The sequence below is a fragment of the Trachurus trachurus genome (genome assembly GCF_905171665.1).
Source record: "Trachurus trachurus genome assembly, chromosome: 8".
Taxonomy (NCBI): domain Eukaryota; kingdom Metazoa; phylum Chordata; class Actinopteri; order Carangiformes; family Carangidae; genus Trachurus; species Trachurus trachurus.
The window spans coordinates 22,298,104-22,323,352 of NC_139905.1; the positions used below are offsets into that span (position 1 = coordinate 22,298,104).

Below are 25,249 nucleotides of genomic sequence, written 5' to 3' on the forward strand. Positions count from 1 at the left end.
AATGGGACTCCTCCATGGTCAAACACGGTTCACTGAACAATAAATGTCAATGCCTCCTCGTTGCTTCACTCAAGTTTACACAGTCACACATGTCAACCTGCTGATGGTGCAACAGAGGATCATAAAATCGTATGGCAATTCAATAACTGTCATGGATTGAACAACAAAAATGAACATGCCATTAGCACGGGTAAAACATTACCCACTAACAAAATCCACCAACCAAGATGTACTATCAGTGACAAAGACATTATTGCTGAGAATGAAAATGCATGTAGACCTACTTGCATGTGATTTCCACAATCTATCTTTGACCTCTGTTGTCACATCATTTCTCTCTTTCTCTTTACTTTCACATCATTAGAGTGCATACCTCCACCAAGGCCAAAAAACAAACAATGCTGCTGATGAATGAACAAATAGACAAACAGACCAACAAACAGACATGGGAGAAAACAACCTCCTTGGTGGAGGAGTAAAAAAAAAAAAAAAATGCTACAACGTGATTAGAGTTTCTAGTTTCTATTCTTGTCATGCCAGGACAAAATGCTAACATTTTGTGAGTGCGAAATGTGGCCATTTGTGCCATCGTTTACAGTTTCTAAACAGTGAACATCTGGTTTGCCATCTTCTGCTTTCCTGCCACAATATGTATGCAGCACATATGGTGACTGTCCTCTCTTAAGATTTATCACATTCATTTGTACAAAAGTATGGAGAAGGAAACATGCGTCTAGAATGTAAATGTCTGTACGTGCTGAGCCGATAAACAAACCAAATGGGAAGAAAGAGGAACAAGCTGCATGCTGAATGAGTGACCAAGGGAACGAATGGACAACGTATGAAAGAAGTGAGAGGCAAAAGAGAGGCAAAAGTAAGAAGACACAGAGAGGCCAGAGTAGTGTTGAGGTTACAGGAGAGGACACTTGTTCCCAAACACAGTGCCCATGTCACTGTGCTGCGTAGTAATATCACACCCTGGCTCTCCTCAGTAAATCCACTTATCATTTTCCAAACTCTGCCTGTTGGAACAAAACTACTTCCTCACTGTTGTTCCTGCTCACCATAGCGTTAGTGCAGCCAGTAATTCAAAAGCTGCACTCACTCACTAAAACACTGTTATACCAGTCTGGGAACAAGGGTTTAAAAAAAACAACCTAATTTAGGACTTGTGATATAAGTGTGTTTATGTTTAACGAAAATTCAATATATGTAGGCAGCATAGATTTGTATGTGGGTCGTCTTTGAGAGAAAAGTGTCAGATTAGTAAATACTTATGCGGGTCATTTTAAGAGGAATGTAATTTGTTGTTTCGACAATGTAACTGAACACTAAAAACTCCTGGGTTATTTCTTTAACCCAATTATTGGGTTACTTGTGTTGCCTTAAAATTATGTGTTATTTTTCAGAGAGTAACATATTTTCTGGGTTATAGAGCTACTAATTTTAACCCAATTCTTGGGTTGTTTGGTTATATACCATTTCTGGGTTATAAACAAATTCATGATATGAACAATCACACGACTATTGGTGTTTTATTCTGAAAGACACACACATGTGCGATTCCGCCCCCAAAGCCTGCACTGCACTCACTTAGTCAACGAGTCCACTCATGGTGACGGCCGACGTTAAAAAAATCAGCGCGAGTGAAGATGGCAGAGGGAGAGCAGCGCCGTTTGGTTGACCACTGCTCAGGCCGAATGAACGGGCAATTAAAAAGAAAAAATAGAAAGAAACTCCGCTCGTCTCCTCTAAGCGGCCGCACAACAACAACTTTTCCTCTGTTTTGCTCACCATCCTCCCCAGTCATGTGCATTTGTTTACAACGAAGCCAGCGAGAAAGCAATCTACAGAGCGGTACATAACGTAATACAGACCTGCCAACCCCCCGGAGAAAAATTTAAAAGATGTTTTTTAGAAAATGCTCTATTTCTTCACCCACGTTCAATTTTACTGTAGATTAACTATATCATTCCACTACTTTTCTACTCTTTGTGCTTTGCTAGGGATGTCATAATATCAGATTAAGACATTAGGCTACCTTAATAACAAGTCCATGGCATTTATTGCAGTATTGTAAAGCATGTCATGATATCAAAATTTCACTGTATTATAAAAGCACAGTACAATAATTATTTCATTATCCATAAGTCAACAACAAGAACATTTGGTCAAAAATAAAATACTGTAGCTTATCTGCCTTTCTCATTCACCAGCCTCTCTCCCCTTATCCCACCCTCACCTGCCTGTCTGCCCCCACCTCACTCACTCACCTCGCTCCTTCTCCCTCTCTAACCTTAAACCTGGTTCTGTATCTGTCGTCACACAACACAACGGTAGTTTTTTTTCATTAGTGTGAAAAGTTTAACGATGTCCGCGACATCTGCGCGGTCGGTCCGTGTGTCTGTCTCACGTGCGTTACGTCTGACCCCAGCTCTCAGGAGAAGCTGCAGCGACTGTTGTTGTTGCTCCAGGTAGCGCTAAACATCAACAACAACAGCTGCTTGGAAGTCAGCAGTGACAATGCAGCCACACACGCACCAAACGCAATATTTTTTTTCGTAGGATGAGTCCGGGAAAGTCCCGCCTTCCCCGCCTCTGATTGGCTGGATGAATTCTCCTCCGATTGACGTCATCTCACAACAGTACTGTAACCTAAAATACACACAACTGAAATATTAAATGTAATCAGACGCCATGGCGTAGCGGTTTGCATTTTCGCCTGCGGTGTGGTGAATCCGAGTTCGATCCCCGCTGGTTTCACATTCCGAAAAATTTAGTTTTTAAATTTATATTCCAAGTTTACATTTTGAGTTTGAGAGAAGTGTAATTGTGCCATTAGGTTTAGGCAATGAAGAAAGGAGTTGGTTAAGTTAAGTAAAAAGACCAGGTAGAGGCTAGACAGGCCAGATAAGTAGAGAGAGTCCAAGTTTACATTTTGAGTTTGAGTGAGAAGTGTAATTGTGCCATTGGTTAGGTTTAGGCAATGAAGAAAGGAGTTGGTTAAGTTTAGTAAAAAGACCAGGTAGAGTGTAGACAGGCCAGATAAGTAGAGAGAGTCCAGGTACAGTAGATCTAGGCACTTATCACGCTTTGCCGACAGCCTGCGTTTCACAGCCGTTTCACAGCCGTTTCACAACCAAAACAAACAACCAATCAGGCGAGAGCCCTTCTAGCCAATCAGAGTCGAAAATGGAGCCCATCTAGCCAATCAGAGGCGGGAACGGCGAAAATGAAGCGTTCTGATTGGCCGAAAGCACACCGCTTACGCGCAGATCTGTGTGGCACCGGAGCAGTGACAACAAGGCTGGTGACAACTTGATTGAAAATTGGCGAAATACGAGATCAAACAATATGCGTACTTTAGAACATAGAATCGTACAAGCATACGAGGAACAGCACTCACAGATGTCTGCAGCTTTTTGAGTAGTTTAATGAGGCGGAGCGTGCCAGCGTATTTTGATGTCAAATTGCGTACCTGCTACGCAAAATGCGTACAGGTTGGCAGGTCTGCGTAATATATCATATACAATGTTATGACGTTTATATTTGTGTAGTTTAATCTGTCATAAACAAGAGATTACAGGTTACGGGGCGCGTTTGTGTCGAGTCACCGCAGAGATGAGGGCTGGGACATCGTGTCGGAGGCTCTGATCTTACAAGGTTGGTTTTCAGTCAAGAGATGCAATAGGGGCCATGCATGTGGAAGGCAGAGAGCCTTAGGGCCTCCTTAGTAACAAGTTACAAGTTATTAAACCTTCACAATTACTCCAAAGCTGTTTAATTAAGGTAAAAACGTAGCAAGCTACAAATCCTTAGTTGTTGCTGGTCATGTACATAATTGTGTAAATAATCGTGATTTCAATAATGACGAAGCTTCGTTCGTTGCCATGGTAATCGATCATGAAGTCAGGCAGCACTAACAGCAACTGATGATAAATAAAATCTAAGACAAAGTTTTGTTTACTGAAATAAGGTCAAGTGAGTAACCCATGATCATCATTGGAGTGGCAGTGGCTCATGTGCAGAGCGTGTTCATCAGTAACCAGAGGATTGAAGAATTGAATCCCGCTGTGGGTACACTACAAATGTTGGGTTAAAATAACCCAACATTGTCGTCAATATAACCTAACCTTTGGGTCAAGTACTTAACCCAAAAGTTGGGTCAAAGAGAATAACCCAAATAGGGTGTCTAAATAACCCAGAAAGTAGTTGGTCCCTTTTTTAACACATGGGTTATTTTTGACCCAGGAGTTTTTAGTGTGTGAATTAATCATAACCTGTATAATTATGAACAAAAAAAACTAACTAAACAATGTTAATCTTAGATTTAGACTACAAATCTAGACACTACAAAGCATTGTCACTGTGTGTCTTATAAAGACTAAATCAACACGCAATGTTCTTGCAACTGCAATGTGTGTCTATGCTGATGCACACCTATCACCGTCTGTTGTCACAGTGCAGCTTTCCTGCTCTCTCCTTTGTGTCAGTGAGCTCATCTCGCTCTGTCACTTTTACTAACCAACTCTTTCTTTGTCACATTTTTTCCCACCTATCTCTTTGCTTTATCTTTGTGCTCTCTGTCTCCCTCTGAAGCTCTCTGTTTCTGTTTTCCCCAAACTCCCTCATTCTCACTCGCTCATCTCTTGTCCTGTGTTATGTAACCGTGTTTCTGTGCCTTCATGCTCCACTTTCGTGAGGAGTGTAGGGACCCTGCTTGGTTAAACAAGCAAGCTGAGCAGTGGGAAGCAGGGCTTGGTTTATGGGTAATGGGGACTGGTGGTAACCATGGTTTTATTCCGTCACTGACGACAAAGGAAGAGAGAACAGTGTACACGAAGTGACTTTGTTCCCTGGAGCAGTGGCTGAACTCCACAGTACCTGTTTCACAACAGCCCCTGTGAAACCTGACTGAACACCCCTAACATTAGTGGTTCTTCTGATACTGAGTGAGATCATAAAATAATTTGTGCAGCAGGTTTTAATGACCCATAGTTACATTTAGTTGATATCTAGTGGCTGTCAGGAGCAGAGGGAGAAGTTTGGTGGCGTAGAATAGAGTATATAAGGAAAAGACTGGGGTGGATGGATGGTTCCGCAAAACACATAAGACTTAGGGGAGTGGTGTTTGATTCCCATGTGAAAGCAGCAGTATTTGGAGTGAACTCTGTTATTATCATCCATCCATCAACCATGACAACAAAGATTGCAAAAGTTTGAAGTACTTAGGTCTATTTTAATAGAACATTGTATTTTGTGATTTACTTGCAGGACCGGTATAAATATGTGTTACGCAAAAGTTACGAAATAGAATTGTGTATTGGCTAATTTGTCCAATTTACCAACACCCTTTGCCTCTGATTTTTGCAGTTAGCCTCAAAACTTCACTTCAAAAGTTAAACCTCAGAAATTCACTGATGTTGTCTGGACATCCATGGCTTTGTCATAGAAAAGAACTACTAATTGCTAATGCCACAATGTAGGTTAAGTAGAAGTTAGAGCCAACAGCAGAACTCAGTGAATCCACAAACCTCGTGTAAAAAGTGTTAAGAGGAAATTTGACAGATTATCTCCCAAATCGAATAATAATCAGTTAATATGAAATTGCCTCTGTCATGAGGCATTATCAATAATTTTCAAAGTAGATAAAGTTCTTTAAAAACCTCTGCTGCAAGGCATCAACCAATCGATATTTCTCTACAGTATTTCCAGTTATTCAAATGAATTAGTCTTAAGCTGTATCTCAATTCGAATATGAGTACACTGCCATGTAGTATACACTATGTACGTACTTCTGTAGTGGACAAATTGCAACAGTTAGTGCCCCCCTCCCCCAGTCAGAGAAGCATTTCCCTCTCGACTTGCCAATTCTTTTCAAATGGCTTAACACACTGCAGCCTGAGTATGTCCCAGACATGCTTTTTTTAGATGATGTTTCCTTGAACAGCCATTCAGTGTTGGCCTTCTGGATGTTTTCAGGCCAGGACGTGCATTTAATATCTCTGTTTGCAACCCTTAGAGCAGCCTGCCTTCAAGCCTGAAGGCAACAGTCTGTCGATGATCAGTTGGAGGGATGCTCTCTCTAATCAGCAGAGTCAACCATAGCTGTACACAAAGGGTCCAAGTGTTTCATTCTGGCATGCAGACAATGTGTTGAAAACCAGACGGTCACTGACTTACAGCCACAGGGCGTCCGCAGTTACAACTGCATATAAATATCACTGGATCAAATCACAGCTCTTCAGTGTTGACATATTAACAAGTAATGGTGGGTTAGATACCAGTATTGAGCAGCAGGGCTGGAGGAAGATAACAGGAGGGAAAGGGAAACGTGTAAAAATGGGGGTGAAGGTGATGGATTGAAAAACAGATGAGTGGAGAGAGGGGGGAGTGGATGGGTAAGGGGAGTTGCATTCTGACCATCATGGCTGTCATGTAGAGATGAGAAATCTCAGTTCCCCTGTCATTTTCCATTGACTCTGTGTTATTTCACGGTCGCCCATGGGGAGTATTATATTGTTTTCACTCCAGCTCAAGGGCAAGATATCAAAATCTCTTTTCCGCTCTCATTCTTCACTTGCTCCCTTGTCCATCTATTTGCTTATTTTTCTTTCTTTCTTTCTTTCTTGCTTTCGCTCCTCACAGTGACAGGCTTCACTTGGCCACCGTCAGTGTTGCGTCACGCTGACATTGAAACGTTGATACAACATCAGTATAATTAGAACACACATATCGACTGCTTCACTGCTGCCAAATGTGAGTGTGCGCATGTTGGAGCGTGCGTGCGTGTGTGTGTGTGCGTGCACTACAACTCACACTCAGACTAATGGCAAGTTTTGACCCTGAGCACAATCTTGTTGCAAAAGTTTTGAGCACATCTGACTTTTAAAACTGTGTTTCAGTCACTCAGTGGAAGATTCAATTTGCTGCAGCCTTTGCATCCACACAGGACATCAAAGTGTCTCTCCAATGAGAAAAAGAAAAAAAAAAAGGTTTCTGGGTGACTGTTCTTTTTTTACGCTAATATTTGCTGTTATTACATAACTGCTGTAATGATTACACAACAAAAGTGCATGAGTCACTTGTACAAATGCAAACGTTGAGGGTACCTGACACTGCGTTGGCATCGTTGTGACCAGGAGGAAAAAAATTAAAAAGTAAAAAGTGGACACAAGCAGTTGACAGTCAGAGTATTAGAAAACGGGGCACGTCTCCATTGATGACGGGAGGCTTCCAAAGTACTTATAAAGATTCAGGTAACATATTGAATTTAATACGTGCTGCTGGCTCAACAGACAGAGAAGCGTCAACGCAGCTCCTGCAGTTCAGTGGCTCTTCTGTACTATGATAGTGTCATCATGCGTTGTAACTGCAGGGCTGAATCCTGATTGATTTTCATTATAGCTCAAACACTGTGTTATTAATCCTGAGTGCAAAGAACAAATACAATCCTGTTCAGCACACAGATCGTAGAGATACAGTATAGGCATTCAGGGTTTTTTTTTTTGTTTCCATGTGTAAAACACTTAAAGCTGAAAAGAGTCCGGCGTCCTGGTTGACAACGATGCTAAGTAAACTGAGTGGTGTGTTTTCAGCCAATCACGCGGTGACATCGGTGTAGTAGGATGAGTTTGGAGGATGGCACGCTGCAGAGGCCAACAACACAATAAGTTACAAATGTTAGCTGAACTTAATGTTGCCGCACTGTGTTTGTGTACAAAGAGAGATATAGGATAAGATGACGCACAGAGAGAAAAGCAAAAGCACAAACAAAAACATATTTAAAGCATAATAAAAGAGCGGATATGTTTTCTCTCTCTGTTGTGTGTGTGTACGCAGGGGAGGCAAGAGAGGGTGAGTGTTTATTAATCAGATGCATGTTTGTTATTTCACAATTTCTATTCCCTGAAAACATCTTGTGTTCTCCCATTCTGTTTTGAACTAACTGCTGCCTTTTGTAAAAACAGAAAAGTTTTATTTTGACATTGCAAATGTGCAAATTGTGAGCACAGCTCTGTGCTGCTGTTGTTGTTGTTACTGTCAATCCTGCTTTGTGGATCTGAATGAGTGTAAGTATGTGTGCGTGTGTGTGTGCGTGTGTGTAAGAATTGGGTGGAAAAGTGGAGGGAAGTCAAAGGGAGTTGAGGAAAAGACAAAAATATAGTGGTGCAGGCTCGTCAATCATGTGTCATTACACCATTACATACAGAATAAACCCTCATTTAGCTTCTGAGGAACACTACAAACATACTGAATGAAAAATGTATGTATGCATGCATAACATTCAAATGAACGAGATTTAAATGCAACAGAAGTGAGCCACTATGATATATCTACTGTCACTGTCATATGAAGGCTAAAGTGTAATCAATCAGGACCTATTGTAGAAAAATGTCTCTGCCACTTTAATTGGATTATGTTAACGTGGAAACATGATTTTACTGTGGCAATACTTCAATGCTTATACTGTATATATACTGTATATAATATCTGATTATTTTCATTATAGAATATTCTGCTGATTAGTTCAATGATCAATCACTTCATTGGAAGTGAGAGACCTTACATCCTAAAGTGACACTGCCAAAATGACCTAAAATATTACAAGTCAATCTGTAAAGTAACCAAAGCTGTCAGAAGACTGTGGCACAGAAATGTTGTGGTGCAGAATAAAATGAAAATATAAAGCAGGGACGGGAACAGATTCAGCCTCCTCCGTGTATCACAGTGAGTGTCAGTGTTTACAACTTTAATGAGAGGACGACATGGAGCTATCTGTCAGGTTAAGAGAAGAGAAAATAAACATTGAATTGTGGGAGCAGCAGTCAAGTAAACCTTCTCTCTTTTCTTGAAGTTTGAAGTCAGCAAATACAGGCTCATGTTAAGGGAAATATAAATACAATGCAAATATTGTCTCAGTGCATGTGCTTATTGAAACTCCATGGGACCAGTCCAGATGATATGTAACAGATCATTTTAAAAGGAGATATTTCAGAGTTTGACAATGACCACCCATTCCTGGTGTATGTTTACTGTATAATATGGCATAGCCAAAGCTAAATATTATGTGATTTTGAACAATCTTAAACAACAGAATGATAATCGATAAAATCTTATGAAGAGAATGCAGTGCTTTAGTATATGCTAAAATACATACATTCCATCACTGCAAAGAAGTCACTCAGTGGGGGCTTTATAGCTGCTGCAAGATCACAAAACAACGCAAGTCTTTGAGAAGAAGTAAATATTAGGTTGATAGCATTAACTACATGAGAACCCTGCAACACTTGCTCTCTCTCTTCTCTTTCTCTTCTGTAAGGAAAATAAACAACACAGCTTTTTAGACAAAGTAGTGAGAAAGTTGTAGGGGGATTGGTCTCAACATATTTGCAAAGTAAGTGCACTTTGCAGCCTGTCACAAAAGGTTTTATGTGTAGAAAGAAAAAAGAAAGAAAGAAAGAAAGAAAGAAAGAAAGAAAGAAAGAAAGAAAGAAAGAAAGAAAGAAAGAAAGAAAGAAAGAAAGAAAGAAAGAAAGAAAGAAAGAAAGAAAGAATAGACTTTTGTTTAGCTGTTGTCAGCTCACAATTGGATCATTAGATGGCTACTACATCTTTGATTTGGCATCAACAAATGTTCCCCCATCAGTCCAAAAAAAAGTTGGTGAAAAGTAATGGAACTGAGAGGGAGAGAGCAGCAAGACAGAGGAAAGGATCAACGTAAAGAATGAGACAAAGAAAGAGACCAACGGGGAATGAGACAAGCACAAATATGAATATGAAAAGCAAACAGGAGATGAACGGGGATAACGGTAAGGGATGAAAGTAGAGAACAGAGTAAAGAAGTGGGTTCCTCCTCGCTGTGCCATCGTGTTCCCTCTTCTGAATTTCCCCTTATCGACACTCATCTTCTTTTGTTTCATCTCTGTTCCTGCACAGTACTGAACACGTACAATGGTTTGGGCGATACGAGGGAGCAGGTAATTATTTGCTGGAGTACAGAGAAAAAGAACGGGGACAAGATGGAAGGATAGGGAGGGATGGTGGAGGCTGAGAGAGGGGGAGAAGGAAGAGAGATGGATGGCAAAGGGGATGGGCGTGTTCCTCTTATTTAATCTGCGTGTGGAGTTAAAGCTCTTGCAGATGTGATGCTGTTCAGAGATAAGAGCTGGGAGCTGATTACTAAAATGTGAAAGTGCCACGACGGACAGAGGAAGAAGGGAAAAAGGGATGGGAAAGAAAGTAAGAAAGGGAAAACAGACTTGCAACACAACATATTGGTTTAAGCTGCACAAGATAAAATGGAAAAGCGGTGAAAGATTGATCGCTTTGCGTTATCAAGGATAATCTATAAGAAATCGCTGTGTACGCTGTGCTGAGAAGGAGCTGTTGTGTGTCCCTATTGTTTCTCATTAGCAACAGTGCTGTCATGATCAGCAGATACACTGATGACAACAGTGATAAAAGTGGTGGATGAACAGTCAGTGACGGACGATATGGGCAGATGTTATCCAGTGCAGTCACACCTCTGATGCTGAAATCAGCAAAATCAGTTTTCAATGGATTCAGTGAATTTTGACGACCTTTGACTTTTTACACACATTCGTCCTGTTGACCAATGGCTGTGCAGACAGTGGCGGTAGATAAAGGGATGCAGAGGAATGGAGGAAGCTAACATGGCTGTATTTATACTGTAAGAGCTGGATACCAGACAAGAAAAAAGAATTCTACTTTCTGTGTTTGGTTTTGCATCACATCTGCATCCATTGACTCCTCTGCTACACCTGTCCGCATGTTTACAATGAAAATAAAGTTGACTTCTCTAGAATTGCATTATAATAAATAAAAAAAAAACATATTATTCAGTATCTCTCAATAGATCCAAGGTTAAAAATCACTCATTAGTCAAATAGTCACTACCCCCTGATATTAGACACTTGTCACGTCATCACTATGTTTCATCACTGACAGTGTAGACATTCACAATGGCAACTTCACATCTACTGTAAAGCTCTGTATTGAAAGGGGTTGTTAGAAGAGAGTAGTACACACCATAGACACTGCACTCAAATTAAATGACAGTGTACGGTGCGTGTGTGTGTACACAGTCAACATTATTTGCTGTGTTTTTTAATCTCTGTCAGAGTTTGTCAGAGTAGCTTCACAAAATATGGTTTGCAGATTTGAGACAAATCTTGCTGCTAAATTTTTGGGGGGCTTTTGAACAAACTTTACACAGTTTTTGTCCTGTTGACGACAGAGCCAATGAGCTTGCTTCCATTTAACACATTTCTTAGCGTCAGACTGATGTAGATGAAAATATGTGGCCGGACAGACATGTGCAGGAATGATTTACAGAAGGTTCAGTAACTATATTGCAATATTGTTTACAGTTGTGCACAGCTCTACCCAAAGGGTGTTTCTTATGTGTGTTGTAAATAGATGACTGTAGTGTATTTTTCTTTTGCACAATGCTGTGAACAAATCAGAATGGCAAAGAGCAGTAAAAATGTGAAACATACGTATTCAGTGTCTTATTATAGCTTTCAAGAGTATAGTGCTGTCTTGGGCATTTTCAGTTAGTGTCACCAAGATCTTCTCTCTTTTTTGCATTGGAAAACACTTGAATAAACTGTCATAATGAAAACATGACAAAGCCATTAGACTATCTAGTTCATAAACAATGGTGTCAGGACTTATCATTTTGATGACACTGACAGTTTCATTGACATGAATACTTGCTTTTGAGGAATGAACTATCCATTTTGAGCGAGTGATACACTTTTGCAGGTTATCCACTAGGTTTTGCAGTAATTGTTTTGAGAAATGCAAGAACTGTTGTGCAAATGTTAATGGTGATGTGAGAAATGCACCAAAGCGACTGAGAAAAACTGTAAATATGTTATTATAGTAGTATAGTTATTATAGATCTGTTATTCTACTTCAATACTATACTTGCTTCAGGTTACAGGTGCTTTATGTGGCTGAAATGTTTCATTATTGTTCCCTCCACTGAAACATATAAAAGGAAGCAGGAGGTTGAAGGGCAGACGGCAAAGAAATAAGCTGCGTTACAGCAAAGAACATAGACAGACAGACGAACAGATAGACAGATATACAGACAGACAGATAAGGAGAAAGAGAAAGAGAGATGACCAGCTACAGTACACACAGCGGTGATGCTTGCTACTATGCGCGCTCCAGCAAACAGCTACATGTAAGCGGTTGATTTTCTGTCAAGGCGACTTGGAGCCACCGTCAATCTACACTGGGACAAGACCATTACCAGGATCACTGGAGTGAAAATGGAGACCACGTTGGACGGCGTGTTCCCAAACTCCACGTAGTCTACAAACATAAACACACAACCAAGCCTACACACTCACAGTAACACACAGTCTACAGCCACACTCTACTGTATATGGTGTCAGCAAAGCTTTGTTAGAGTGAATATAGAGAGTAGATTCACACACTTTAACAGTGGTGCCTCCCACAGAGCTCCCACTGTGCCTCTAATTTACAAAGTCAAAAGTGACATAGATCCTTGTTGACAGCCCACAGCTCTGCTCAAAAATAAGCCCCTTATTATTAGGTAATCACACTTTATTTATCTATAGTTTTTTTTCTTGAGAAGTGGTGTTTTAGCCTCCCTAGGCCAGACATGCTGTAAATATCAAGTGATGCAGGTGTATGGGCACAAACATCGTTCAGAGGAGGAAACGGGAGGATGAGGATGACGAAGCATGACTTTGGTTTGGCATGAAACTAAATTAAAGCAGGGAGGAGGTGAGATGAGAGGAGGGGACTGCAACCACAAGATAGGCTGTTGTGTTCTGGAGTTTTATCTAAATAACTGGAGAGAGAGAAAAGATGTGGGAAAGGTTAAAGAATACTTTATGCTTGTGGTGTGGAAAAAATAATAATAATACATAATAAGAGAAAAGGACCTGGGGGACAGAATACTTGAACTTTGTGCAGTTGAAATGACACTTTCATTTTTTCTATACAGGATTTTTCTCTACAAACGGGAATCATGCAACCTATAGTAAAATGACTTGACAGCACTCTAAGTAGTAGTAGTACTATATATAAGCATAAGCTGTAGAAACTGAATTTTAACAAATGTGAATGTATATTTTTGTTGAGGGATTTTATAGTTTTTCCAACAGGGATCATACAGATACTCCATAAATACCCAGAATATCAGGCCATTGTGTTCTTAAATCTGACCATCTGTCAGGCACACTTTTCAGTCTGATTTTTGGCACCTGCAGTGCTCTCGTTAACAGAAGACAACAGAAGACAACAGCAGACAGCATGGAAGAAAGAACAGGATAAAGTGAAGAAATAAGAGAAGAAATAATGGGAAATATGACAAAGGGGGACAGAGGGAAGCGGGAGGAAGAGATCGATACCATGCACAGGAGTAGGGTGAGGAAAGGAGAAAATATGGAGATCAGCTGATGTGGTTTGGAGCCACTGCAGCAACAGTTGAGCGGAGGAACTTCTGCCTCTGCAGCAATCTGTCTCTCTGAGCTCTGCTGCACTGAGGTGTGGTGTGGAGTTACAATCATAACACAACTGAAACCGCTACACTCTGTGGAACACGCATGTAAACAGACGCCTGGATACGTCTGTACATCTAGCAGTGGAGAAGTTAAGTTCCTCATCAGACATGTTTTAAACTGTGCAAAAAAATACCCTATCATAAATATTCAGTTTAACATGGTTTTAGGTGAAAAATAACAGAGAAGTGGGGCTTGATGCACATCCACATTTACTTCCTCACTCAGAAATTCTGTATCACGCCTTGTACCTGCTCACCACCTCGAGCTTTGAGCCTCAAACAGCCACGGTCTCAGCAACAAGGATGAGTTTGTTTTGCAACAAAATTGGCAACTAGAAGACGAATCAGCCACACATAGCTCTGCTGGTCTGCTGCTGCTCCTGGTCAGCTCCGCAAACTGGGTGCACAGCAAACAGAATTTACTGGAGGGAATTTCAATTTACCAACTACGACTACTTCACACACCCTCACATCAACAAGCCCAAGCTGTCCGTTCAGTTTTAAGGTGGAAACATGCAGTCATGGTGTTGACTGATAAAAACCTGATTTTCATGAGCAAGCAAAACAAACCACTACAAGAACATAGTTTTTATATATATATATAGTATTTTCTTTTTCTTTTTTTCACAAAAACTACTAGCAGCAGTACAATAGCGCTGCGCTGTAGAAGATAGTAAAGTATCAGCTGAATGGTGTCTGGAATAATGGACTATGTTACATAATTGTATTATTTCGGGTTTTTTTTTTTAAAGGATCCAAGAATAGAAGCTGAAGTGTGTCAAACTTTGACTATTTGTGCATAAACACAATCTGTATGTCATAGGGGTGTAACGGTATATGTATTCGTCCCGTGCCGTCATGGTACGGGGGTCACGGTTCGGTGCACACAGTCACACGACGAATACGTCTGAATGAATATAAAAAATAAAAAAAAAAGTCGAGTCCTCACTCGAATCCAGGTGGCGGTAATGAGCCTCGAAGCTGCCTGCAGCCTCACAGCAGACGAAGAAGAGAAGTGATGAGAGAGAAGTTAGAGGAGGAGAGCTGTCTGCTTCATTCATGTCACTGTGGCTTCTCATTGAAACAAACGGCGGCGGCGGCGGCGGCTCGCGACCATAATACATCCATGCTCGCGACTGGTCCACCGGACAAAGTCCGTCGGCGATGTTTCACGGATGCGCGGTGCGTCGCTAGAAACGCATCAAACACGTAGCGCATGTTCAACCGGATATGTCAATCACTGGTGCAAGTAAAAAGACTAGTTGTGTGCAACAACTTATCCCGCAGCTTTTAAGCCTCTTGACATGAACACAGACAGGTGAGGAGAAAAGGAGACCGCACACTATATATAATCAGACACATTTTGTCTGATGAAGGGCTGACGCCCGAAACGTGTGAGTGACATTAAACTGTCACGGGAGCTTTTAACTAGTGTGCGGTCTCCTTTTTTCCTTACCTGTGTCTTTCTTGGTGGTCCAGCACCTAGTCTTCAGTTTTTTGGGGGATATGTGCGTGTAGCTGCCTAATATGTTTTATGAACACAGGCAGGACCAGAAACATCACCAAAGTAACTGATAGTCTAATTTAACTGTGTAAACCAACATTGATGTCAGTTTATTGTTTTGTTTTTTTAATAATAATAATTTAATAATTCGAATAATAGTTGCCAGTTGTCAAGTGCACGTTTTTTTCCCTCTAGAATTAATGAATGGCATTATACACTCCTAATGCACTTGTTTTATTTTATATTCTTTTTTCTTTTAACTTTTATAATACAAGACAGATTTTAGTTTTACATTCAATTAGTGTCTGTTGTACCGAAACTGTACCGAACCGTGACCCCTGAACCGAGGTACGTACCGAACCGTGACTTTTGTGTACCGTTACACCCCTAGTATGTCAACATACAGTAGTTACATATTTCCTCCACAGCATCATAAAAATGTGATTACATCTGGTGTGCTTTTCTTGCATAAGAACTGGTTTGGTCTGAGTTTCATGAAGGATAAAACACACTGAGCTGACGTCCTACAGTGAGTGCAGCGCTGCTTCTTCGAGTTGTTTATCCCAACTGTGCTGGTTAAAACCTCTTAAACCCAGTATTTGGATGTGTGTGCTCCAACAACTAAGATGTGTGAAAGAAAACTTCTACCAACACTCAGCTGAAGTAACAGCACTGTGTGTTTTAGACCTGAAAATGTGTGTTTTAAAGTCAAACTGCCAGAGACCATTTTGGCCTTGGGAGAGTGTTTTTACTGGCAAAGTGAAGTCGATAATGAAATGTTCAACTCAACAGCGACGGCACGGAAACAAGCCCCAAGATGAAAATACCCACAATTATGAACCCTTTTCCCTGAATGTGCACAGTGACTAATAAAAGGCGTAAACAATGATAATTATTATTATTTGCTGATCTGCGTTAACGCTGCACTTTGGGGGGGTCAGAGTCTATTTATTTTCGCTCTGTTGCAGCATCAAAGAGTTTATTTTGGGTTCAGATTGAACATGGGAGGAAGCTAGTTTAACAAGGCAAATGAGGCTGACTGTGCTTTGCTGAAGAGCTTGTTAATTAAAGGTGAGAATAGCAACAGCTCTAACAATAGAGGTGAAATCAGTGATGAAGCCTGAGGACACATTATACATCACTGACACGTTTCTATGTGAAAGTCAATTTAAGGAATCGTTTGATGTGTTTTTTAGTTTTCTTCACCTTCTATTTGACAGCTTTAATCAGCAGGTCTTTGTGCTGTGTTACAACTTTTGTTCTAGATAGAAGTAGTCCCCATTGTCAAGTTATGACACCCAACACACACACACACACACACGCACACACACAACAATAAAGCATAAGCATAATTTGGACCACACAGTTCACTATAAAATCTTCATCTGGCCACAGTTGTAACCGTTTCAGATAATGTGGAGCTGTGTGCACATGTTTATCTCTTGGCTCTAAACACCTGTCACAGGCGATGATGAAAAGCGCCACTGTGGCTGAACAATAACGGAAATAAAGAGCACTGTTGATGAAACACAATACAGTAAAGGAACAGAACGGCCAATGGAAATGGCTGTTTAGATCCCCAGTGGGTCGTTCAATTGCCTGTGCCCTTGAACACATGGCTCTTCAGCAGAATAACTTATGATAAGTGGCACAATGCTGTTAAAGGGAATGAGGGACGTTATGCTGTGTGTGTGTGTTAGATATATGAAATATTCATCTTTCACGTGTTCCATCAAAACAAAACACCAAGGCACAAGGTACATTGCCAAAAGTGTCACCATGATCACTGACATTCCAAACATTATCCTGTTAATGACAACAAATACAATGCTCTTTTATTATCACATAACATGAGTTTCCTTGATATTGTTCATCACATGGTATCCATGTGATACATCAAATAACGTTATTAAGATGTGTGATTGTCAATTCAAACACACAAAGTTATCTTTCTTTTATCTATCCTGAGCTCACCAGATGCTTACATGGCTAACGCTGGCATTAATACCTGGCCACAGAGAGCTGGTGTCCATCCCAGCTGACACAGGGAGGGGTGCACGCTGAACAGGTCACAAGTTTATCACAGGGCTGACATATAGAGACAAGCAATGCACACACATACACACACACACTCATATCAAGTCAAGTCACCAGTCCACCTAGTGTGGACTTGTCTTTGGACTGTGGGGGGGGAGTCGGAGACCAACACAGGCATGCGCACACACACCCCAGAAAGGCCCCATACAGGCCTTTGGGATCGAACTCAAAACTTCTTGCTGAGAGGCAACGGTGCTTACCACAGTACCACTGTGTTGCCCTGGCATAAACACATTGCCTGGAATTTCGATTATTTATACTTTTGGCTGTTAAGCACTGTTTTATTGTCTTTAACTTGCTGTGTTTTCAGTAATGCCCTACAAATATATTTTTATGGTTGTATTTTATAATGGTTTATGTGCCGGCTATTTGTTGGCCAACATTTTAATAGCTCTGGCTCTGATTATTCCAGCTGCAGTGTGCATGGTGGTCAGACAAAGGGCATCCCTTGATCACGCTGGCGCTGCACCAAGTGTCTATATGTTAGGGACAATTGTCAGCTTGAAACTTTTGTGTCCTGTTTATTGCACTGTGCTTGAGGATTGCACTGTGGCCCTCCTTTACGTCCTTGTGAGCCCGGCTGTCGTTAATTGATCGATACTGTACATTAATTCCCACAGCTGAATCACGTATCAAAGGATATGATTCATTTTTAATTTTGCTTTGCAGCAGTTTCCACACAACAGACGCAGCGGCAGACAGACTGAGAGCAAAACAAAAACACGGAGCCGCTTGGGAGGTGAGAGGCAGTGTAATGGAGGGGACACAGGAGGGGCTCTGCATGACTATAATCATGAGAGGTTTGTGTGTGTGCGTGCTATGTTTCATTGCGCCACTGCCTGTTGTGATTGCCTGACCCAAGGTTTCCGCGCATTACCACCTTAACAGCTTTATGGCAGGAATTATTTGTTGAGTGCACACACGGGGCACAAACACACACATGACTGCACAAAGACTCACAGCTGGGTGGAAGTGTCTTGCTGTCAATGTATGCAGAGAATACGAATGTGAGAATATGAATTTTAAAATGCAATGCCTGTGCATGAATATTATAAACTATTTCATCCGCACGAAACAGCCTCCGTTTTTGTCTCTTAAATGCAAAGTCAGGCGCATCCACTGAGCACATTAGTTTTTTCATCATACGTATATAGATATTTTAAAGAACTAAATGAGGCAACTTAGGCATTAAGTTGGTGTACTTACAGCCAGGTGGTAACCTTCGAGGCTGGAAAATGTAGCCAACAATGTAAGTCACCCATCTGTCACTCAAAGGTGACAAGTATGACTGCCATGCACTGAAGTCTCGGTTCCACACACCACACCCAATTTGCCTATTTTTGCATTTGGTGCAGTCAGATACTGGCAACATGGCAGTGGTAGAGCAGTTCACTCCAAGCTTTAAAAACAACTCTTCAAAAAACTATGGATGAATTAATGGATGCTATGTCCATCTTTATCTACATATGTTTAGCCAGTGCAACACAACAAGCAACATGTGCTTTTGGACAAAACTCAAAAATATGTTTTTTTTTAATGGCCACACTATAGTGAAACTGAGAATTAAATACCTGAGAGAGGACTTGTTTGGAGAATCATTATGCATGCTGCCTGGTCACCCACAGCTCTCAACGGCAATTCAGCAGAATTATAACAGCCCAGCTCTTCACTCATCTGCACCCACAGGTCACTCTCACTCTAACTTTTTACCTTTGTCTTGTATTTCTCACAACTTTCTGCTTCAGTGGACTGTCCGTCCATCGGCTCCTTTATCACCAGGCTGTGGTCACATCACTATAGGTTAGATGCTGTGTCATTGTCTCTCTCACACATCTTTTTGAACAGGTGTTAACAAAAGCAGAAGGGAAAAATATATATCAACATAAATCAACATATCTCAAATGTAACACTGGTGTTCCACACGGATCGATACTGGGCCCTATTTTGTTTAGCTTGTATATTAACGACCTACCGTTGATATGTCCATCTGTCAACATACAAATGTATGCTGACGACACAGTTCTATATGTGCATGACACAAGATAAACAACAAGCTGCAAACAAATTAACAGCTGCTTTGGTCCACGTTTCCAATTGGCTGAGCAACTCTTGTCTACACCTGAATGTAAATAAGACTGTATGTTTTTTTCACAGAAATCCACAGATACTCCCCAACCTGATGTCTTTGTCAAAGGAGAAAAGCTCAATGTTGTGTCTGATTTTAAATATTTGGGAATCACTCTGGATTCAAACTTGTCATTTAAAAAACATGTTAAAAAAGGTGACCAGTACAATCAAATTCAACCTGGCAAATTTTAAACACATACAGCCATACAGTACTTAACAACAGTGGCAGCCAAATTGTTCATGCATGCTATCATTTTTCACACTTAGCATAAGCATACCGTTTAACAAGCTGGTCGCAAGCAAACATGACGATTTTGAAACCGATTGAATCCCTCTACAAACAAACACTTGACAAAAAGACTAACAGTTATCATCATTGTCATATAGTGGAAAGAACTCACTTAATCTAGATCATTTCAAAAACTTTGCAGATGCTTGCCTCATTTTTAAGATCTTAAATGGGCTTGCACATCCCCCTTTGAGTCAATTTGTTTTCCAGAAAGATAACAGCAGCAGGACAACAAGGTCAGCTACCAGAATGACGAATGACTTATCAAGTATACTGTATTTTGGGGTTTTTTATGACTTTGGATAGTAGAGAAACAGGAAATGGGAAAGCAGAGAGAGGGAGAATGACATGCAGGAAAGGGCCGCCCGATGCGGGATTCAAACCAGGGCCGCCTGCAGTGAGGACTGTAGCCTCTACACATGGGGTGCCTGCTCAACCTACTGTGCCACTCGGCGCCCCTACTTAACTTTTAGGCATAATCTTAAGACATGGCTCAAAGCAAACCAGACATGTAACCATCTCATCTTTGGCGCTGCCTCCACACACAAGCACACAAGCACACACACAGAGTTGTATATACCGGTACATGTAATTTCTGTAATGTATTATACAGGTTATTGAACTGCATTTTATTGTATTAACTGTTGTAGTAGTACTTTGATTATTTGATAATACGATGTTAACTTTTACCAACCTGCCCCAGGGGACAACAGATGAAAATTAGCCACTATGGCTAACTCTGGCACATTTACATAGATGGTAAAACTGACATGTTGATCAATGTGCGCTGTCCATGCTCAATAAATAAATAAATGAAAACAAGAGCATCTCAGTATTCACTTTCCCCTGAGTAGCCGTCTTTCATCCCCCTGTTCTCTGTCTTTGTATTTCACACACTCAGTTCTCTTCCTATTTTTTCATTCTGTCTCAGACCTTTTTGGCGTCCTATGAGTTTTACAAAAGAGACTCCCCTAGGGTTCCTCTTTTCTCTCTGTGTTTTGAAGCAGATTCATAAAACCCTAGGATACACATGAATTTTTTGCTCATGCTAAAACATGACGACTAAACAAATTGCATCCGTCTTACCCTGAACACACATAGGCAACAAATCCTCATTTGAAGATGCAGTGATAAAAGTATTCAGATGATCCAGCCATCACCATTATAGTTAAAGCAGATATCAGTGGAATGTTTTTGTTAATATAAGTCCTAAATAGTCCTATTTTCCGTCAGCAATCACTTACATGAAGTATTTCAGCCTAAACACGAGTCTCTCCGTCACTCTGCTCTGCTGTAACCCGAGGAGAAAATTTTCCTTGTGGGATACAAATGTTATCCAATGAGGAGAGAGAACGGCATGAAGGGCTGTGTGTGCAGCCAAGGGATGCGCGTGAATGTGGTGACGTAGCACGAGGACCAATTGATGCCTGACAAGGGCGGGGGCTGCTAACTCATGGTGCGTTCAAAGAAACTCGTACTTTGTGTTTTTCCTTCCTGTGAAGTCATACCAGTTCGATCTGGTACGAGTTCACGGGTCGGAAGTTACGAGTGGCCGTTATAGGGAACTTTCACAGACAACAGGATGGTAAAAACACGAGCTACGGGTTACCTGGAACGCTACCAAGTCGTAGTTGTGACTTGAAGCTGTAACTTACGGTTTCAAAAGCCTGCCTTGAACGCAGCATTAGCCGAAACGGCCGTGAAGCTGATATCTGCTTTAATAAACCAAGTTTTAGCATGAGAGAGGAGAACGTATCTCTCTCTCCTGTGTTAGATCTGATAAACCCAGTCTCTGAGAGATTATTGATATTAATGTCAGATTACTCAGCACACAAAGGGACATTTTGATCATATATTTGGTATATATTCATTCAGTTTAGGTAACTATTATCACGCAACAGATTATTCAATTTGAGTGACTAAAAGCTAAAGTAAATAAATATAAATCTCTATGTTTGCAAATACTGTATTCACATATGCACACTATAATAATAAATAATTAACTTTTTTAAATCAGGATTACTTTTTACTGTTGTGTTATATATTGTTGTGTAAGTATTTTACTGAGGATTTTTTATAGTGTGCATTTATGATCACTTTGCATTTGCCATATCCCCTCAAATAACTTTTTGATTTTGAGATTTAGAACTTGCATTGGCTGCAAGATTTTAAAGTTGACCAAAAGTAGTACTTTGAATTCCCTTTATGTTATCGATTTCATTGTTTACTGAAAGCTGTTTTTAATCCAGGGAAGTCAAAGTGAACGGTCAAGTGACTAGAGTTTCAGTGTCTTGCTCCAAGACACTTCAGCAGGACAGATGCTTGCCAACATCTGTCCTGCTGATGGGAGGCATACACATGTCACCTCTAGGAAACCTCAAGACAAACGCTGAATATTTCTTTTGACAGTATGACCTGCATCTCCAGCCAACAACAAATCAGAAATATCACCAAAGCAATCACATTAATTCAGGTATTAATTCAGGGTATAATGTGTTGAGAGATCCCAGCTTTCAATGTGTTATTGGTAAATCTGTGCAGTATATCATCGACGAGTACTGATGTCCACTGCTATACTCCTTGTCTGCTTCTCATCTTCCCTATGGAAGCTTGAGAGAAAATCCGGTAATGACAGGATTTTAAGGACCCCCATTGCCCAACTCTTAACACCCAATAAGCTGGCCTGTCACACACTTTCCTCCTCCCTCACACACACACACACACACACCCACACATACCCACACCGTTCTCTGTACTAGAATTAGCTGTTGGCTACACTCCAGTCACATCCGCTCAATATCCCACCCTTCCAAAAACCACCCTCTCCCTTCTCATTGTTCACTGGAGGCTGCACATTGCCACAGTCATAGATGTGTCACAGCAATCAATCAGCCATCAATGTGAAACGGCTACACCAATACAGAGAAAACATACACAACACAACCTCACTCAAAATCCTCCCCCACCCAACTCCTCCCTTACTATCACCTGACATATGTCCTTTTGAATCTCCACCCTGAGACGCCTGACCTCCTTCCGGTCCCTGCTCCCTTTCTTCCTCACTGTCACTACGTCCATCGTTCCCTCACGGTTTCAAACAGACATCACACCTATTGTCACCTCACTGTGACTCAGACACTTGTTTCATTACTCAGCTTGTGAACTTTTCACACGTTATGCAGAAAAACTCACACATTCACTTACACACGTGCATGTGCGCCACAAGTTGAAAATTCAGACCTAACTTCAAATGCACTGCTGTGTGCAGTCACCGACTTACATTAAACTACATAGTGAGGATCAGTGAACACATCTCCAAAACCTACTGTATGCTTCTTAAACCATAATGTCTCATCTTCTTCTTCGATATTATGTCAGGGATTAGTGTCTTTCCAGCAGTTCAAAGGGGCCGCTTGTAAGTTTTTTCAGAGGTGATTGGTGATTGTTCTTGGACAATAGTTTGGGTCATTGTTCAGTTTACCAGACAAGGACAGCAAGCTACACTGAGTCAAGAAAGGCTGGGGCCCGCTGGTTAGCATGCTAACTGCAACAGACGAAAAGACTTGATAGAGACAAGAGTTTACATTAGTGTTGATGTCCACTGTTGATAGCTGTGAGTAAAGAAATTAAATTTGATGCTTAACTCACAAAATTTCCTTTGCAATAGCAAAATTTAGCAATAGCTACTTTCGATATAGCTCAGCTGAGTATCAGCATTTTCATGACAGATTCCATTTTGTCACAAGTAATTAAATTGCTGACCATCCCGGCAGGGGAGTTTCTAAACATTCTGGAGGCCCCCCACCCACCACAACTGCAGCCACGAATATGAACAGTTAGTTCATCCAAAAATCCAAATTTTGATTTTGAATGTAGAGAATAACAAAAGATGAATTTCTTATTTTCAGGATAGCAATGATAGCTCAAATCAGTAGCCAGTTAGCTTAGCTTAGCATTAAAACTGGAAACAGAGGGCAACAGCGAGCCGGATCCAAAATTACAAATGTCCATGTTGTAAGGTTTCTGGAACATATGGTAATTGTTCGTGAAACCTTTGGCAAACCAAAAACTACAAGTGTATGACTGAGATTTAGAAATGCTAGCTAGCAAGTTTTGTTAACTATGCCAGAGCCTGTTGTTTCAGCTTTATAGCTGTCCATAAGCTAACTGGTTGCTTACGGTGGCTTTGTAGGCTACGTGAGAGTGATGTGCATCTTCTCATTCAGTTCTAAAAAACACTTAGCCTAACCTCAGATCAGACAGTAGCTAAGCTACATCCAGACATCCTATCATCCATCCAGGAATTCAGAGCAATTCAGAACTTTGGGGAAAAAAATCCATCAAGTGACATCATTTTTTTCATTGTTAATCAAATCACATCAATTATCTACCCATTAATCATCACACTCCCAGTCCTCCCCAAAATCACCATCATCCATTCTCCTCTCAGTTTCCTACCTGGAGTTGGTCATGTCAGTCTGTCCTCCTTGACTCTTCTCCAGTCCAAGCTTGGTGAAAATTCCCACCAACACCATGATGGCCACCACTCCACAGATAATATACACGATCATGTGGGTCCGATCCCGGTCTGGTTCTTCCTGGACCTCTGTCACAGGTGCCACTGGTTTTCCGGTGTTGGCCCACACAGGCGTGTCATAGTTGTTACAGGATGTCTGGTCCAAACTGTGAACTTTGAACTGGCAGCAGAAGCGGTAGAAGCAGGAGCCACAACAGAACATGTAGATACCTATGTTACAGTTGAAGGGTGGGTCCCACTGGCCCATGACATCATAGTAACCCAAACATCGTTGGCCGCTGTTTGGAGCTGTTTGGTCCTCAGTGTCTGGTGTGGGCGTAGCCAGGGCGGCCTCTGGCAACACAGAGGGCTCTGTTGTCTCGTTGGTGGGGACCTGGGCCAAAGCTTGACCCGAGAGCCCAGAGTTCAGTCCACCCATAGAGGTCAAGCCCAGGAGAATGGCCAGCAAGAAGCTCATCAAGATTGGATGCATGGTAGTGGCCATCTTGAACTTATTCCAAAGTCTTGTGATGGCTCAGTGCTGATGTGTAATTGTTAATGACGGGTCCAAGTTAAAGCTCCTAGGTTTAAAAACAACAACAAAGAAACAGGAAGTTAAATATGTTGAGTGACAGCAAATCATTCTCTAAACTTTTAGCTAATAATAAAAAAAAAAACTGATAACACTTGTGACAACTAGAGGGAGTTACCCTTACAGTATTTTTATACTTGGAAGAAAAAGAAAACAGTAGTCTTATTACCACAGAACAGAAGACCAAACTATCATCAAAGGGCAGAGGAACAAGCAAGTGAAAGAAATCAATCTCCCATCTTAACATGCTTCTAACAGCAATGAATGAGTCCCTTGTGAGCAGCTGCTCACATGCACAGACACATCACAGTCCCTGGCAGTCTACTGTATATGAGTGGCTGTGTGTGAGAGTATGTATGTACTGTATGTATGTGTGTTTATCAAAGAGAGAAAATATTCTAAAATTCAGGAAGTGTCACCTTTCACAAAGCCATATGTCATGAGCAGACAGCAGAGGCGGTTGCAGACAAATCCAAATCTGGTGGCTTGGAGGATATCCAGTTTAGGAGGGCGTGTTACCTATGAATGAACTTGCCTCTGGCATTTCTAGCATTTCA

At 41.1% G+C, this 25,249-nt stretch overlaps 1 protein-coding gene across 1 annotated transcript in view; it reads right to left on the bottom strand.

The window, feature by feature from the left end:
* The window catches only part of LOC310989691 (protein shisa-8), a gene marked incomplete at both ends in the record, with an annotated part of 138,972 nt that extends 114,367 nt beyond the window's left edge, over positions 1–24,605 (bottom strand). The window contains one exon of the mRNA XM_083976836.1: positions 24,043–24,605. Coding sequence (XP_083832962.1) covers positions 24,043–24,605 — 563 coding nt within the window. The remainder of the gene's footprint in view (positions 1–24,042) is intronic.
* Positions 24,606–25,249: the final 644 nt, after the last annotated feature.